Below are 16,946 nucleotides of genomic sequence, written 5' to 3' on the forward strand. Positions count from 1 at the left end.
GCAGCCAATCACTACCTCTCTTCCCAAGCACAGTCGACACTAACGGATACAATCGATCTGACTTTGTTGTTATTATTGTTGTCACTTTCTGTTTCCGATGTTTATGCTGCTGCTAGCGGAAAAAACCTTGCAAATATGCATTTTTTTGTTGGTGTTAATATTACGACAGCGGCCGGCGCCCCATAATTCTGATTCCAAAACCGCACCAGTGACATGCGGACGCTAGGTGATAGCAGCTGAAAGGAGGAAATACAAAATAGTACCGGTCATCTCGTGCCGGTTTCACCCGTTATGCTGGTGGCTTTAGTAGTAAATGGCTACTGCAGAACACTTAAATGGCTGGAATTCTGGACGGACTAACAGGAAACTATAATCGGCAACTGGCACCTTTTGTTGCCTCGAAATTTTGGTACAGAAGCGGCTAATTGAATTTTCTGTTTTACCAAATGCTGCTGCTAGCGGAAAAAAACCTTGCAAAAATGAATGTTTGTGTTGGTGTTAATATTACGACAGCGGCCGGCGCAGCTTTCAAGAAACATTTGTCTCTACCATTCCATCATCTATGTAGCCCCGCCTTCTTTCTAATTATCTGACGAAGCCTTGGTATAAAACGTATCGTTCGAACATTTCACCCCATCAGTTTCACTACTAAACCGTACCGGATACATACGGACGCTCGGTGTTAGCAGCTAAAAGGAGGAAAAACAAAATAGTAACGGTCATCTCGTGCCGGTTTGACCCGTGATGCTGGTGGCTACTGCAAAATACTAAAATGGCTGGAATTCTGGACGGAAACCAGTAAACAAGAAATCGGCAACTGGCACCTTGTGGTGCCTCGCAGTTTTATAATAGAAGCGGTTAGTTGAATTTTATGTTTTACAATTGCCGCTGTTAGCGGAAAAAACCTTCCAAAAATGCATGTTTATGTTGATGTTAATTTCACGACAGCGCTAGGTGTTAGCAGCTGAAAGGAGGAAAGACAAAATAGTACGGGTCATCTCGTGCCGGTTTCACCCGTTATGCTGGTGGCTTTAGTAGTAAATGGCTACTGCAAAACACTTAAATGGCTGAAATTCTGGACGGACTAACCAGGAAACTATAATCGGCAACTGGCACCTTTTGGTGCCTCGAAATTTTGGTACAGAAGCGGCTAATTGAATTTTCTGTTTTACCGAATGCTGCTGCTAGCGGAAAAAACCTTGCAAAAATGCATGTTTGTGTTGGTGTTAATATTACGACAGCGACCGGCGCAGCTTTCAAGAAACATTCGTCTCTACCATTCCATCATCTATGTAGCCCCGCCTTCTTTCTAATTATCTGACGAAGCCTTGGTATAAAACGTATCGTTCGAACATTTCACCCCATCAGTTTCACTACTAAACCGTACCGGATACATACGGACGCTCGGTGTTAGCAGCTAAAAGGAGGAAAAACAAAATAGTAACGGTCATCTCGTGCCGGTTTGACCCGTGATGCTGGTGGCTACTGCAAAATACTAAAATGGCTGGAATTCTGGACGGAAACCAGTAAACAAGAAATCGGCAACTGGCACCTTTTGGTGCCTCGCAGTTTTATAATAGAAGCGGTTAGTTGAATTTTATGTTTTACAATTGCTGCTGTTAGCGGAAAAAAACCTTGCTAAAATGCATGTTTATGTTGATGTTAATTTCACGACAGCGCTAGGTGTTAGCAGCTGAAAGGAGGAAAGACAAAATAGTACCGGTCATCTCGTGCCGGTTTCACCCGTTATGCTGGTGGCTTTAGTAGTAAATGGCTACTGCAAAACACTTAAATGGCTGGAATTCTGGACGGACTAACCAGGAAACTATAATCGGCAACTGGCACCTTTTGGTGCTTTGAAATTTTGTTACAGAAGCGGCTAATTGAATTTTCTGTTTTACCAAATGCTGCTGCAAGCGGAAAAAACCTTGCATAAATGCATGTTTGTGTTGGTGTTAATATTACGACAGCGGCCGGCCCAGCTTTCAAGAAAAAAATTTTCTTACCATTCCATCACCTATGTAGTCCCTCCTTCTTTTTATTTATCTGGCGAAGCCTTGGTATAAAACGTACCGTTCGAACATTTCACCCCATCAGTTTCATTACTAAACCGTACCGGCTACATACGGACGCTATCTTGAAAGAATTCTGGACGGACTGACCAAAAACATGGATATATTCGGCACCTGGCCCCTTTTGGTGCCTCGAAATTTTGTTACAGAAGCGGCTAATTGAATTTTCTGTTTTATTACAAAATGCTGCTGCTAGCGGATAAAACCTTGCATAAATGCATCTGTTTGTTGGTGTTAATTTTACGACAGCGGCCGGCGCCCCATCATTTTGATTCCAAAACTGCACCAGCGACATGCGGACGCTAGGTGATAGCAGCTGAAAGGAGGAAAGACAAGAGTACCGGTCATTTCGTGCCGGTTTTACTCGTTATGCTGGTGGCTGTTAGTAATAAATGGCACTGCAAAACACTAAAATGGCTGGAATTCTGGACGGACTAACCAAAAACAAAAATATATTCGGCACCTGGCCCCTTTTGGTGCCTCGAAATTTTGTTACAGAAGCGGCTAATTGAATTTTCTGTTTTACAAAATGCTGCTGCTAGCGGATAAAACCTTGCAAATATGCATCTTTTTGTTGGTGTTAATTTTACGACAGCGGCCGGCGCCCCATCATTTTGATTCCAAAACTGCACCAGCGACATGCGGACATATGTCATTTATATTATTTATTAATTATTGTTCAAAGCGCTCTAATGTCAGCAAATAAGAAAGCACTGTTAGATGAAAAATATAGAGTCCTACGTCATGCGGTATGTATGAAATGACAGCGATTAAATAAGAGAGATCCATTCTTCTAGTATTCAGCATTCAGAAATGCACTGTTAGATAAAATTGCAACAAATACTGGAGTTGCAATTCCCTCTACTATTTGTTTTAATGGAATATAAGAATACGGTAGTCAACGTCATGCGGTCGTGTCTTGAATACCACCCTCCTACTTTTTACTTTGTTACACTCAAAATATTTTTCACATTATTGTTATGTGAAATTTCCTGTACTTATTCATTTTCTGTCATTTTGCATGATTTATGTGACAAACATAACATCTACGTGAAAATTACATGCATACTATGTTTTATCACGTAGTATCAACGTGAACTTGGCAACGTCAAACAGAATGTCATAGAAGAAGTATCGCGTGAACTCTCTATGTGAAAATACACAGAAATCAAAATGGCGAAGCTGTTGTCTAATTCAGTCTCTGACAATAAAATAGAATTTCTCGACGGCTTGCCAATAAGTGAGCTTTCGAAAAACCGTACGAATTTGACATCGAGCCTTGAGCTTACAGGTTTCAAACAGATTTAGTTCAAAGGTCGAGGAGTTTCCTATACATAAACAGTTGCAGCTTACCATAGTTATCGCCGGCGAATGTCGTAATATTTGTCCGTTTTTATGTCGTTTGATTCATTTACGAATCGGCGATTTTGCATGGCTGTGCGATTTATCAAGCAACATATTTCTATGATTTCTAAAAACTATTTGCAGTCTTTTAAGAATTGGGGAAACAAAATTTGGAAATTTTACGTTGTATCAAACGTAGTAGCTAGCAGATAATCGAATGCTTTCCATTTTACCGGTAGTTGAATTCTACGTGAAAGTCACATAAAATGCATATGTCTGCTGTATAAGATTCATAGGATAAATCATTTCACCAGATCATGATGAACTCAAATGACAATTACGTAGAATCTACGTGAAAATGACAGTGGAAAATATTCACATAACTTTTCCGGTAATTATGACGTGAAAATTATTTTGAGTGTACACAGATTTTCTAAAAAAAATGTCAAATAAATGTAATAAATCAAATTCAGTAGAAATCATTACACATTTTTCTTCAAATTACAAACATAATATAAATTCTCTATAACACTTACCGGAGCTGTCAACAAAACCAAATCAAACGATCAATAGCCTACAATGTGCTATAATGTTACACTCAAAATAATTTTCACGTCATAATTACCGGAAAAGTTATGTGAATATTTTCCACTGTCATTTTCACGTAGATTCTACGTAATTGTCATTTGAGTTCATCATGATCTGATGAAATGATTTATGCTATGAATCTTATACAGCAGACATATGCATTTTATGTGACTTTCACGTAGAATTCAACTACCGGTAAAATGGAAAGCATTCGATTATCTGCTAGCTACTACGTTTGATACAACGTAAAATTTCCAAATTTTGTTTCCCCAATTCTTAAAAGACTGCAAATAGTTTTTAGAAATCATAGAAATATGTTGCTTGATAAATCGCACAGCCATGCAAAATCGCCGATTCGTAAATGAATCAAACGACATAAAAACGGACAAATATTACGACATTCGCCGGCGATAACTATGGTAAGCTGCAACTGTTTATGTATAGGAAACTCCTCGACCTTTGAACTAAATCTGTTTGAAACCTGTAAGCTCAAGGCTCGATGTCAAATTCGTACGGTTTTTCGAAAGCTCACTTATTGGCAAGCCGTCGAGAAATTCTATTTTATTGTCAGAGACTGAATTAGACAACAGCTTCGCCATTTTGATTTCTGTGTATTTTCACATAGAGAGTTCACGCGATACTTCTTCTATGACATTCTGTTTGACGTTGCCAAGTTCACGTTGATACTACGTGATAAAACATAGTATGCATGTAATTTTCACGTAGATGTTATGTTTGTCACATAAATCATGCAAAATGACAGAAAATGAATAAGTACAGGAAATTTCACATAACAATAATGTGAAAAATATTTTGAGTGTACATATGAAATCATTAAGTGAAAAAAAAATATTACGGTACGATTGATAAAATATGAATTCCTACACACAAAGAATATATTACCAAGTAAACTCGTAAAAACAATGTAAATTTACGTAAACCTGAATGTTTTCACTGGTTTAGGTAAAAAATACGCCAAAAATCGGTAACAACAACACAACAGCTAAATAAAATGCGAATACCTAATTTAAGGCAAAAATTTGTAAGGAGTTTTTGAAATAAATGATGACCAAAGCTGTCCACGTGTTATGTGAATGGCCCCTTTCCACACAGAAGAGCTGATTTGCGTCAAAAATACGCATATTTGGGTATTTTTATTTTTCTGTGTATAGTATAGTGATAGTGAAAATATTTCGGATTTAGTGTGTTTTGATGTTTACAAAAACAATTGTAGACTATCGAACAGAAACACAAAAAAGGGAACACGTTCAGATTCGACGAATAAAAATCTGTTTGCCTGTCTGGAACAGCTCTTGTCTTCTTAAGTTTATCATGGAAACGGTAGGATTAGAGAAGCACGAGGTTAGTTGGTTGGGCGTTTATTGGAAATAGAAATTTAATGTCTGGTATAATTTTTGGGAACTTTCAAATTAGCTTCCGCCGACAAATCAAAAGCGAATGGTCGCTTTCATAAATCACTTTATTCTCAGCACGGTAAGCTTTTTAAACCAGTTTGCGACTGATTGTGAGAGTAAATTGGTTGCTCATGAGTATAAAATGCAATCTTTGGAAGCATCCTTGCTAATCGTGGAGGCAAAACTTGCCTCTATCGACGCATTGAAGACTGACGTTGCTTCAGCGCCGTCCACAAATCCATCGTCATCAAACGACACAACTAATAATAGCGGCGGTACTGATGACGTGAAGGAAGACCCGCCAAGTACAGAACAGGATCCACGATATGAGAGGTACCTAAAAATGGTACGGGTAGGTGTTCCAGTTTTAGTAGTGAAGAACAAAATCAGTTCTGAAGGACTAGATCCAGACTACATAGATCGGTTTTTGTGACCTTCTTAACATAATAAATATTATTTTATTTACGAAACTGAACCTGTCAAGCCTTCGGTAATTGATACACTCCACCAGCGTAAACCAATTTATGCTCTCTGACCTTTCTTTGAAGGATGCTTTTCAGCTCTTCTTGAGAGACATCTACCTGGGAAGCAAACATTTTGAGCATCTGATGAATACGATCTAAAGGCAGCGAATCCAAGTTTGTGAGCATCGCCTCGATATAGGACCAGAAAACTTGCAATTCTTCCTCTCGCTGGTCACTTGCTGATTCCATTGCGCTCTCCGCTTCTTCGTCGTCACAAACGTCCGGTGCATGCAGGGCATTTTGGTCAATTGTAGAATCTCGTTTACTGGCATGATCGTTAAGTACAAATAAGTTCTCCTTCGTTTCTCGAATTAGACCTTGGGACTGCCAAAATATTAAACGTTTTCGAAGAATGGACGGTGGCATATTCATCTTGTGACCTAACTTCTCCAGTTCCCACTCCCGTTGCTCGCTAAAATGAATAGCTATAGTTGCCTGAGCGGGTGTAACCTGCATTTCAGTAATTTTTCCATCCAGTTCTAAGTCAATGGTCACTTTTCCGTTCAGTGGAGTCCAGTGTAATGTCCGGTTACCTTTGTACGACTCGAATGTTTTTGTGTACTTGTCAAACATATGTTTGATAGTATCGGGAAGCTCCATAGTTTCCTTTTTGAACGTGGGCCAAAATTGCGACGAAACTATTAAAGCGGATATTTCAAAGGGGCGTTCCTGAACAAAACCGGATTCCTCAGATAAAATATGAGAATTAATGCGCTTCGAATCATCAATATCCTTCAGCATAACTTCGCAACTGTGCAATAATGTTTCGCCAAATCGCAGCTTCAGTAGCTCTAAATTGCGAAGCTCTTTATCAGGATTTGAGTCCAGTTGTGAAAGTAACCGCTCTGCCAGTAGATTTCGGTATTCGTTAACAAACAACTCCTTGCTGCCGTAGATATCCACAACCATCGAAATTATATCCGAAGGCCTTCCGGATTGAGATTCCTTGGTAATCATCGTATCCGCATTAATAGGATCGGGATTCCAGTTTTCCCAATCAGTCAGCTCTAGTTTCTCGTTGACATTGTCCTTAACCTTCAAGTGTTCGCTTTTAGCCAGTTCTTCCGACAAGTCCGAGCAACCTTCTTCGGTTAATCCAGTCACTACACAACGAACTGTATCTGGTCGGCTGCGCAGGTATTCTTTGACCGGTTCTGTTATTGTTTGCAGCATGACTCCCGTCTGATCTAGATGTCGTAACGTTTTTATAGCAGCCACGTAGCCCGTCAAAATGTCAGGCGTATCAACTCCTGGATGAAGCAGTTTAGTTTCTAACGTTTGCTTCACCGTCTTTGCTAAATGTCCTTTCAAATCAATTTTCTCCAAACACGTCTTCAAATCATCGATGGCTGCCTGTGACATTGGAAAGTCGATAATTATTCCGAAAAATTGATCAATAATGGCATTAGCGTAGTTTTCATACAAATAGAAGCCTAATTTCGTTTGGAAATTTTCAATCGCTTCTTCAATTTTTCTATCCGTTGGTTCAATAGTTAGGGATCCGCGGTTGTAAATCCTAGTTAACCACTGAAGCACAACTGTGTTTAACCAACGTTCAAGACTATCGATATGGGACACGGCAAAACTATCCTTTGTCTCACTGATCTTAGCATCAATACGCTCATGAATAAGCATGGTTAGGGTAAAACCGGCAATCTTGTCTAATAATCCCATTACGGCTAGCTGTCTATTGGTACTAATGAAGGCACTGGCTAACTCCTGACATTGGCAGTGTTCAGATTCTAAACCGCAAGCGGTGCATTGAAACGAATCCGGAACGTCCATATAGTCATCTACAAAGTGTATTCTATTGTATACTATTATATACGCTAATAACAATTAACTTACCACTTTCGGTATGGTTCAAGGCGAATACCTTAAAAGCTACGCTGTAAAATTCATACACTAGCTTATTGAAGTCATTTGGTAGTTGCGCTAAGAGCGCACATCGGAACATCCGAAAAAATTCACTTAAATCACTCGGTTTCTTGGTTAAGTGCTCTGGAACCGGTACAATTTGACGGATCATTTCCAATCGTTTCAATTGTTGGTAATATTGTCCTATGTGACGGTATAATGTCTGAACAGCATGCTGAAACCGGAAAAAATCTCTATTCGTTTTCCTAGGGCTTTGGAATGAATTTCTAGAGGAAAGATCAAAGCTCTGCCAAAACCGTGGAACTGTTTCATGGCGAAGAAGTCGATCGATTTTGATGAATATGGTTTCATATATGACTGGTAACAGCTGGGTTTGGTTAAACTCGGTCGCTAGCCGGGAGATGTTTTGGTCCGTGATCGGAAGAATTTGAATCTGTTTAAACATTGAGTTGGTAGCGGAATGAGAATGTTAAATGCTACAATACTGACCTTATTTTCAAGTACGGGAAATACTTTATAGAGGAGAACAGTTATATTTTCGCCTAACATTTTGCACACTTTGAATTAGTTTTGTTTTTCGACAAAACAATTTGTTTGTTATGTGGCTTGCCCTGTGCGTTTGGTGCGTTTATTCAAATTTTGCTTACAGTTTACAGAGATGCCAGCAATCTTTAAAAAAAGACGTGAAGCCTGAAAAACAATTTACAATGTTTTGAAAAATCAATCTAAATCTTAAGATACACTCAAAATATTTTTCACATTATTGTTATGTGAAATTTCCTGTACTTATTCATTTTCTGTCATTTTGCATGATTTATGTGACAAACATAGCATCTACGTGAAAATTACATGCATACTATATATGCATGTATGCGTAGTATCAACGTGAACTTGGCAACGTCAAACAGAATGTCATAGAAGAAGTATCGCGTGAACTCTCTATGTGAAAATACACAGAAATCAAAATGGCGAAGCTGTTGTCTAATTCAGTCTCTGACAACAAAATAGAATTTCTCGACGGCTTGCCAATAAGTGAGCTTTCGAAAAACCGTACGAATTTGACATCGAGCCTTGAGCTTACAGGTTTCAAACAGATTTAGTTCAAAGGTCGAGGAGTTTCCTATACATAAACAGTTGCAGCTTACCATAATTATCGCCGGCGAATGTCGTAATATTTGTCCGTTTTTATGTCGTTTGATTCATTTACGAATCGGCGATTTTGCATGGCTGTGCGATTTATCAAGCAACATATTTCTATGATTTCTAAAACCTATTTGCAGTCTTTTAAGAATTGGGGAAACAAAATTTGGAAATTTTACGTTGTATCAAACGTAGTAGCTAGCAGATAATCGAATGCTTTTCATTTTACCGGTAGTTGAATTCTACGTGAAAGTCACATAAAATGCATAGGTCTGCTGTATAAGATTCATAGGATAAATCATTTCACCAGATCATGATGAACTCAAATGACAATTACGTAGAATCTACGTGAAAATGACAGTGGAAAATATTCACATAACTTTTCCGGTAATTATGACGTGAAAATTATTTTGAGTGATAAATCTCTCTTAAACTCGTATCCGGAGTGATTCGCGATTAGGGCGCAACTAACAAAATGTAAACAAATCGTTTTATTACACCATTGGTTTCGAAAAGACTTACAAAATTCATGGCAAGAATCCTTTCTTTTGTATAAATCGATAAAATTATTTAAATCAAGTTTTTAGTGAAGGGCGACCAAACAGTTTACCCAAAACAAAGATACTTTGGAATTAAGCCCTTAACATTGTTTTGAAGCAACGGGCTTATTTGCGAAGTATTCCGTAAACAGGCGACAGTAATGGGCGGATGAACATAATTTTCAAAATAAAGGTGCATTTAAAGAGGCGCAACTGAAGAAAAAATGAAAACAAGGCGAAAGAAAGATGGGCGTATCTCGTTGTCAGAATGCTTTAAGGCTCATTTGAAAAGGGTTAGAAGGAAAGCGCAGATTTTAGCCATAAATGCACAAATTTAATGTAGTATTGTTAGGTAACTATAAGACAGGTTTATTTTACGATTTTTGGTATTGCTGTTAATGTTAGTTACTTCCTTTGCAATTACGATTTGAAAGTGTACTTGCAAATTTTCAAACTGATATTCCCCTATGTTTATTTTTTTGCCAGTTGCGCCCTTATCGCATATCATTCCGGGTATCAATTTAATAGTATAGACCATTTTACGAGACGTTTCTGAACTCAATTCATGAATGAAATTTTGACAGAAAGCTCGGAACCGCTGACATAACGCACGTATAAGCAGTATCAATATCAGCAGGATCCGTGACACCTGTCAGTTCGTAAAATGGTCTATTCCGTTTTTCAGAACAAAAAACAAACGCATCGCGTTCAACAGAAGGACGAGTAAAAATATCTCAGTATATAAGTCTCTTTCTTGAGCATGTATGAAAGGTCAATTGTCACTGTCATCTCATCGTTGCTCCACACGCTCGTGAAAAGTAACACGGCGAATGAATAAGTTTTAATTCAATTTCATAAGTTGCATGGAAACGTCAAAAACTGAATACCGCATTTGGTGATTCTGTGTAATTTTTACACTGATTTTAGATTAATCTAGAATAACTCATTTTTGAATTTACCACTATAACTCAATTTTGAGTACTAAGCATGAAAAAACGACGCCATTATTTGACACGAGTGAAAAGGCGGCACCATGATTCAACATTTGTGCGCCATTATTTAGCCTTTGCGGCCGTGTTATCTGTTCTTGTGGCTGTTTGAGTGATTCCAAAAAATGAGAAAATCGCTGAGAAGGTGGTCACGGACATTTTAAAAAGCTTTAAGGTACACATATGAACTTATTTCATTATTCATTCTAAGGAACCAAAAGTTTTCAGGTTGTTCGTGTCATCAGGAAATTTGTGGGAGAGTAAAATATCAAGTGATTATGCATTACAAAAAAAGAGCAAAGTATACTTAAAAAATAAATATAATTAGACACCGTTCAGATAGAATGTAACCTAAGTTTTGTTTTGTTCTGACTGTTACTGGCACAAACCTCCCTTTCTACGCTAACATCACATTTAAAACTGAGTGGTTTTCCATTCTTAAACTGAGTACTTTTAAATTCTTAAAATGGTTAGTCTTAAATTCAAAAATGAATATTTTTCTATTCGAAAATTTGATAGTTTCAAAATCTAAATCGGTGTAGGTTTTAATTTAAAAACTGAGTAGTTTTAAATTCAATAAATGGATAATTTTGTACACATAAATTGATATTTTTTAAGAACTAAATGAGTTTTATTAAACACAAAAAATGAGTTCAATTGTATACATCATTCTGAATAATAAATACACAGTATTTGCCCATACTATGGTTACACAATTTTGAATAACAACAGAGTTACTCAATTTTCGTGTTGTTCCACTTTTTATGGAAATGAATTGTTTTCTAATCATTTTTGAATTCATTTTAGGGAGCGTGCAAGTATGATGACAGTTCTACAAGGTATGCCACATTTTTATCTATCCACGCACACAAACAAATCTCGTTATGAAAGTTTTCGTTTCTTGTATGGAATTCGGAACATTTTCGGAAATTTCTCGTTTTATGTTGTTTTATATTTGATTTTTTTAATTGGAGAGTGAATCTCCACACTCAAAATAATTTTCACGTCATAATTACCGGAAAAGTTATGTGAATATTTTCCACTGTCATTTTCACGTAGATTCTACGTAATTGTCATTTGAGTTCATCATGATCTGGTGAAATGATTTATCCTATGAATCTTATACAGCAGACCTATGCATTTTATGTGACTTTCACGTAGAATTCAACTACCGGTAAAATGAAAAGCATTCGATTATCTGCTAGCTACTACGTTTGATACAACGTAAAATTTCCAAATTTTGTTTCCCCAATTCTTAAAAGACTGCAAATAGTTTTTAGAAATCATAGAAATATGTTGCTTGATAAATCGCACAGCCATGCAAAATCGCCGATTCGTAAATGAATCAAACGACATAAAAACGGACAAATATTACGACATTCGCCGGCGATAACTATGGTAAGCTGCAACTGTTTATGTATAGGAAACTCCTCGACCTTTGAACTAAATCTGTTTGAAACCTGTAAGCTCAAGGCTCGATGTCAAATTCGTACGGTTTTTCGAAAGCTCACTTATTGGCAAGCCGTCGAGAAATTCTATTTTGTTGTCAGAGACTGAATTAGACAACAGCTTCGCCATTTTGATTTCTGTGTATTTTCACATAGAGAGTTCACGCGATACTTCTTCTATGACATTCTGTTTGACGTTGCCAAGTTCACGTTGATACTACGCATACATGCATATATAGTATGCATGTAATTTTCACGTAGATGTTATGTTTGTCACATAAATCATGCAAAATGACAGAAAATGAATAAGTACAGGAAATTTCACATAACAATAATGTGAAAAATATTTTGAGTGCAGTTGAAACACACTAAAAATTGATATTAATTTAGATTTATTGTGAAAAAATGCGACAATATGTCGAAATAATATATATAAAAATGCTATATTTCTAATAGTTGGAGCATAATCTTAGTCATTGTCATAGCTCATGACTTTTGTTACTGTATGAAACATAAGCGACTCTATTTAGAAGCGCTATTAGTCTACAATAAAAAAACAAAAAGTGCAAAAAGGTTACCGGCAAATTGATGAAAAATAGCATATTTTACCTAAACCGCAGCATGTTTATGTATTCCCCACAAATAAAACATGTTTCAACACCATTTCTATAACTTTTCAGGAAAGTATGTTGTATAAGTTTAGTTTAAAATGCAAAATCATTTCAAATTTCATACAAAATTGGAAAAAGTTCATAACGATCACTAATACTAATGCATCGACGTGAATAGCATACCTTGTAGAACTGTCATCATAATTGGATCGTTGCTTACCTTGAACACACAATCTTGTTTCCCTCGCAAACTTCTATAAAAACGCATTAAACTTAAGAACCAGTGTGAAATTTGCGAAAAAACAGAAGAGATTCACTCTAATTGAACTCCGTTTGTGTGAAAGTATTTAGCTAAGGCAAAATGGTCGAACGTATCGAAGATCTTAATCTGCCTAATACCGTTGTTACTCGTTTGATGAAGGAGGCTCTACCGGCAGATGTAAAAATTGCCAGTGAAACACGAACGGCGTTGACCCGTGCTACTTCAGTGTTTGTGCTGTACCTGACCTCGGCGGCAACGGCCGTAGCTCAAAGAAACAAACAGAAAACTCTCAGCGTAGATCACATTTTTGGTGGTTTGGAGGAAATCGAGTTTGATAGTTTTATTAAGCCATTGAAGAAAGATCTGGAAAGTATGTTTTGCTAAAAATATATTGATTACTGGTAATGAGTACATTCGTTTTCTCTAGATTATCGGAAATTAGTCAAAAATAAGAAGGAGAAAAAAGACAAAACAGAAACAGAAGAGGCCCCTGAGGATGAAAACGTAGGCGACTGATGGAGCTCTAGAAGCAATTCGTTGTGAACGGGAAAATTTTTAATATGACTACATTATTATAGCTGCTACTCTACATAATTTTAAAAGGGAAATATTTGTTTGCACCTAATTAAGATTGAAAATATGAAATACACCTTTCAACAAGCTGCTGAATAAGTGTCAAACGAATATGAATAATGAAATTGCCTAATTAAAAACTTTATTACAAACTATTTTAAGCACATTCATTTACAATTCACGTTGAAACTTTTTTTATACAATGCCCTAACAAGGTTAACCGGTTTATACTATCGTCATCGCTGCCTGCGTGTTACTTTTCGTAGAGATTTTTCCCACTCTTCCTGAAATATTCGGTAAATTTTCATCGCAGCACTCGCATCCTCAATGGAATCGTGAATTCCGTTTTGAATTTCCTCACCGAGAATAAGTTTGGATAAGTTTCTAAGACTTGGTGTACCGAGGGCCCGAATACGTCGAGCTATCGGATGAAAACGCGACGTATCTCGAACCATGCTGTAAACAAGTAAAATCGTCAATATTTTCCTGGTAGAATTAAAATCATTCAACTTACTGTCTTGGATGCCGTAAATTGAGCACTAGCAAATCATTTTTCAATGCATGGCCAACAAGAATACGGCCGTGTAGTAAAATTTTAACAGTCTCTCGCACAGAGCTAAAGTCTTTTCCGGATTCCATTAGCTCAGGTCGGATACCACTTATTTCGGTTCGATAATCTATCACAGTCTTCTGGGGCTTTACATAAGTATCCAGTATTACCTCACCTCGTTCGTTTACAATCGAAACTCGGGCAAGCATGTGCTCTTTACCATCCGATCCCGTACCGACGAACTCGCAGTCCAGCGCCAGACATTCTGTTAACTCTGCAGAAAATATTTTAGGCCGTAAACGGAGAACTTTATTGCTTGTTTTTTTGCTAAAAATTTTCTCTGAAATGATACAAAAGTTACCACACTCAGTTGTCTGGAAGCAATCTCTTGTGCTTACCACTGTTTAGGCTTAAATTCCCTATACTCAGTATATTCTCCATGTCTGCAGCATCTAAACAAAATGAATACATGAAGTCTGTGTTTACAAAACAGGATCACTGGCGTAGAAAACTCACATGCACTTCCCGATTCCGTTTTATCCACTACATTGAGCATGTTTTATGGTATGCAATCTTACCGGGAGAAGAATTAAGGTTCACTTGCCAATTCGTATTTTCTGCTGCATATAAAACATTTCCAAACCCAATATGTGAGTTTCCACTGATTTCATAAAAACTTTTGTTGAAAAAACTCGTTGCAGTAATGAAAAATGTAAATTTTCGTATAATTTGTTTTGTACCATTCTTTCGTTATATTCACAGTCAACTGTCAACAGGCCAAAATAGATTAGGTTGGCATTGGCACCAAAAGGCACACGGTTGAATAGGCCTATCGATATTCAGGTAAATAAACAAGTACTTGGTTCAAGTAGTGTAACTGGAGCTTGATATACCGGGATTATAGGCGATTAAAATGACTGTTCGACTGACAGCTGGCGCTGCAGTAAAAATGATGATGATGTATTTGCAGTCAGCGGTAGATTTAAACTACATTAGATTACCGGAGCTGAAATAATAGCTATCAGAATAGCATTGAATGTGATTCAAGTGGAGCAGTTAGAAGATCAAGTCATTTTCACAGACTCAAAATCGGCCTGCGAGATACTAAATAACGCTAAAGAACACTCGAAAAGAGAGCAAACACTCAACGACATACTAAAGCTAGCAGCACACTGGAGGGTATCCTTTCAGTGGATACCAAGCCATGTGGGCGAAAAAGGTAACGAAGTAGCAGATGCTCTGGCTAACATCGGGTTGGACAGAAAAAATTGCGAAGAAATAGAAAACATGATTTCATATAAGGATGCATACTGGATTTTAAAAAATCGAAAACTGCTACAAGCAAATAAGTGGTATAAAGATTACACGGTAGAAAAAGGAAAAACCTTCTATAAAATTCAAAGTGAATTCTTAGAAAAACCATGGTTCACCAATCTGGAGCTTAACGGACAACAAGTTAGACAGCTGAATCGACTCATGGCTGGCCATGACTGGTCAAAATTCTGGTTATCAAAAATGAAACTGGTAGAGTGCCCGAATTGCGACCTATGCGGTGAAGTAGAGACCGCAGACATCTAATTTTCAGATGCAAAAAATATGAGAGCATACGAAACAAGTACGAAGCCGCCAAAAAATACTCCAACCTAGTAGAATTATTTAAATCTGAAAAACTAGAAGAATACAAAAAGATTTGTGCATTTATTAAAGAAACAAAGTTAGACATATGAAAAGCTGCAAAAATAGTTACGTGATATACCACCGATCCACAAAAGTGATAACAGGGCATATAGTCGCTGCAACTGGCCCTCCACCCATCGAGCTGACAGTGACGGCTTAGGCTCGAAAACAGAAGAAAGAAAGAAAGAAACTAAGAAAATGCAATTTCAACACACTGTACACAGAACGGAAGGTCATCTGTTGTTGGCTACTTCGAATATCACAACCGTAGTAAATATCACAAACCACAGCGAACCACCCCTGTCGGTATTCAACAACAATTGCTGCATGGGACGTCAGGGCGGTGCGATGACAAGCAACTGCATAAGTGTCACCAGCATCAGTGCATCATCATCCCGGAGGTTGTTACGGACCGTTTTCGTGATGTTCCACCTGAGAAGAGCGGATTTCTTTGGCGCCGGTGGCTTCTAGAGCTGAACAAAACCAGTTAGACTGCAGAGGAAGGAGCCATTCTTATTCGCCAATCGCCCCAGGAAACATAGTTATCCAACGTAAATTAAAATACCCAAGATATGTTAAGTAGAAAATAAATCGTGTAGAAAATAAAAGTAGTTGCTAATATAAAATACGTGTAGAATAAATAGTTAAGGTAGCTTTCCGAACAGTGGAGTGTCATTTATTTAGTGACGGAAGGCCCAAGAGGCAACGCTGCTTCCATCGGCAGTATAGCTAGATTGCCGCTCACCAAGGAAATTGTTCACGTGCTTTCCGAATTTTGTATACAGTCCACTCACCAAGAAAAGGAACCACCCCCGGGAATTTTGGATCAGTTCTCAACATTTTGGTCCTTCGAACCGGATTCTAGGGAGGATTCCGGAGGAATTAAAGCGATTAAAATACCGCGCAAGGGCGCCATCGTTATTTTCGCATAATTGGAGGTATGAAGGTGAACAATTACCCGCCATCGTGATCGCATAGGAGCAAAGGAGCGTCTTTTTTGGGCGATCTACTTTAGAGGAGTTCGGATTACACAATCGTCAACTAACGCAATCATACAACCGGCAACGTGAAGTAGCACAGTACTGCTACGATTTATTCACACATCACTTCACTCTAAGGAGCAGCGCCGACAGGAAACCTACCCGGAACGGGCTGGTTGTCCTGGTTTGTCCAGGTAAATTAAATACAGAATTATATGTCCTACCGTTGCTAGGCCTTTTACGGAGTCTACAACAGCATTTCCCTTTATTTTCTATACGTTCTCTGCAACCAATCTTACGACGAGAGCCGACGGCACCGTGGTGGTTAATAATCCACGCGCGCAGAGTCAATCCAG

General features: G+C 37.8%; 4 protein-coding genes across 4 annotated transcripts; 2 read left to right on the plus strand and 2 right to left on the minus strand.

Annotated features, from left to right (window-relative positions):
• The first annotated feature begins 5,192 nt into the window (after positions 1-5,192).
• On the plus strand, positions 5,193-5,889 carry LOC129721690 (WASH complex subunit 3). The gene is made up of 2 exons (XM_055674564.1): positions 5,193-5,366; positions 5,439-5,889. The coding sequence occupies exons 1-2, from the start codon at positions 5,217-5,219 to the stop codon at positions 5,850-5,852; spliced, it is 564 nt and encodes a 187-aa protein (XP_055530539.1). The 5' UTR covers positions 5,193-5,216; the 3' UTR covers positions 5,853-5,889.
• Positions 5,674-8,543, minus strand: LOC129721689 (anaphase-promoting complex subunit 2). Its single transcript, XM_055674563.1, has 3 exons — positions 8,311-8,543; positions 7,792-8,254; positions 5,674-7,736 (listed from the first exon to the last, which is right to left on the minus strand). The coding sequence occupies exons 1-3, from the start codon at positions 8,368-8,370 to the stop codon at positions 5,899-5,901; spliced, it is 2,361 nt and encodes a 786-aa protein (XP_055530538.1). The 5' UTR covers positions 8,371-8,543; the 3' UTR covers positions 5,674-5,898.
• A 4,218-nt stretch (positions 8,544-12,761) lies between these two features.
• Positions 12,762-13,538, plus strand: LOC129722386 (DNA polymerase epsilon subunit 3). The gene is made up of 2 exons (XM_055675787.1): positions 12,762-13,180; positions 13,238-13,538. The coding sequence occupies exons 1-2, from the start codon at positions 12,910-12,912 to the stop codon at positions 13,324-13,326; spliced, it is 360 nt and encodes a 119-aa protein (XP_055531762.1). The 5' UTR covers positions 12,762-12,909; the 3' UTR covers positions 13,327-13,538.
• Positions 13,497-14,724, minus strand: LOC129722385 (RNA exonuclease 4). The gene is made up of 4 exons (XM_055675786.1): positions 14,450-14,724; positions 14,332-14,385; positions 13,898-14,273; positions 13,497-13,839 (listed from the first exon to the last, which is right to left on the minus strand). The coding sequence occupies exons 1-4, from the start codon at positions 14,487-14,489 to the stop codon at positions 13,620-13,622; spliced, it is 690 nt and encodes a 229-aa protein (XP_055531761.1). The 5' UTR covers positions 14,490-14,724; the 3' UTR covers positions 13,497-13,619.
• Positions 14,725-16,946: the final 2,222 nt, after the last annotated feature.

The sequence above is a fragment of the Wyeomyia smithii genome, chromosome 2 (genome assembly GCF_029784165.1).
Source record: "Wyeomyia smithii strain HCP4-BCI-WySm-NY-G18 chromosome 2, ASM2978416v1, whole genome shotgun sequence".
Lineage (NCBI taxonomy): Eukaryota > Metazoa > Arthropoda > Insecta > Diptera > Culicidae > Wyeomyia > Wyeomyia smithii.

What these genes read in the sequence shown, in the direction of transcription:
- LOC129721690 (XM_055674564.1), top strand. Translation starts at nt 5,217, where the DNA reads ATGTTTACAAAAACAATTGTAGACTATCGAACAGAAACACAAAAAAGG. An exon ending in TAGGATTAGAGAAGCACGAG is followed by an intron (nt 5,367 to 5,438) that starts GTTAGTTGGTTG and finishes CTTTCAAATTAG; the next exon opens with CTTCCGCCGACAAATCAAAA.
- LOC129721689 (XM_055674563.1), bottom strand. Translation starts at nt 8,370, where the DNA reads ATGTTAGGCGAAAATATAACTGTTCTCCTCTATAAAGTATTTCCCGTA. An exon ending in TTCCCGTACTTGAAAATAAG is followed by an intron (nt 8,255 to 8,310) that starts GTCAGTATTGTA and finishes ATGTTTAAACAG; the next exon opens with ATTCAAATTCTTCCGATCAC. An exon ending in CTTGAACCATACCGAAAGTG is followed by an intron (nt 7,737 to 7,791) that starts GTAAGTTAATTG and finishes TACACTTTGTAG; the next exon opens with ATGACTATATGGACGTTCCG.
- LOC129722386 (XM_055675787.1), top strand. Translation starts at nt 12,910, where the DNA reads ATGGTCGAACGTATCGAAGATCTTAATCTGCCTAATACCGTTGTTACT. An exon ending in ATTGAAGAAAGATCTGGAAA is followed by an intron (nt 13,181 to 13,237) that starts GTATGTTTTGCT and finishes CGTTTTCTCTAG; the next exon opens with ATTATCGGAAATTAGTCAAA.
- LOC129722385 (XM_055675786.1), bottom strand. Translation starts at nt 14,489, where the DNA reads ATGCTCAATGTAGTGGATAAAACGGAATCGGGAAGTGCAT. An exon ending in AACGGAATCGGGAAGTGCAT is followed by an intron (nt 14,386 to 14,449) that starts GTGAGTTTTCTA and finishes CATTTTGTTTAG; the next exon opens with ATGCTGCAGACATGGAGAAT. An exon ending in GAATTTAAGCCTAAACAGTG is followed by an intron (nt 14,274 to 14,331) that starts GTAAGCACAAGA and finishes GTATCATTTCAG; the next exon opens with AGAAAATTTTTAGCAAAAAA.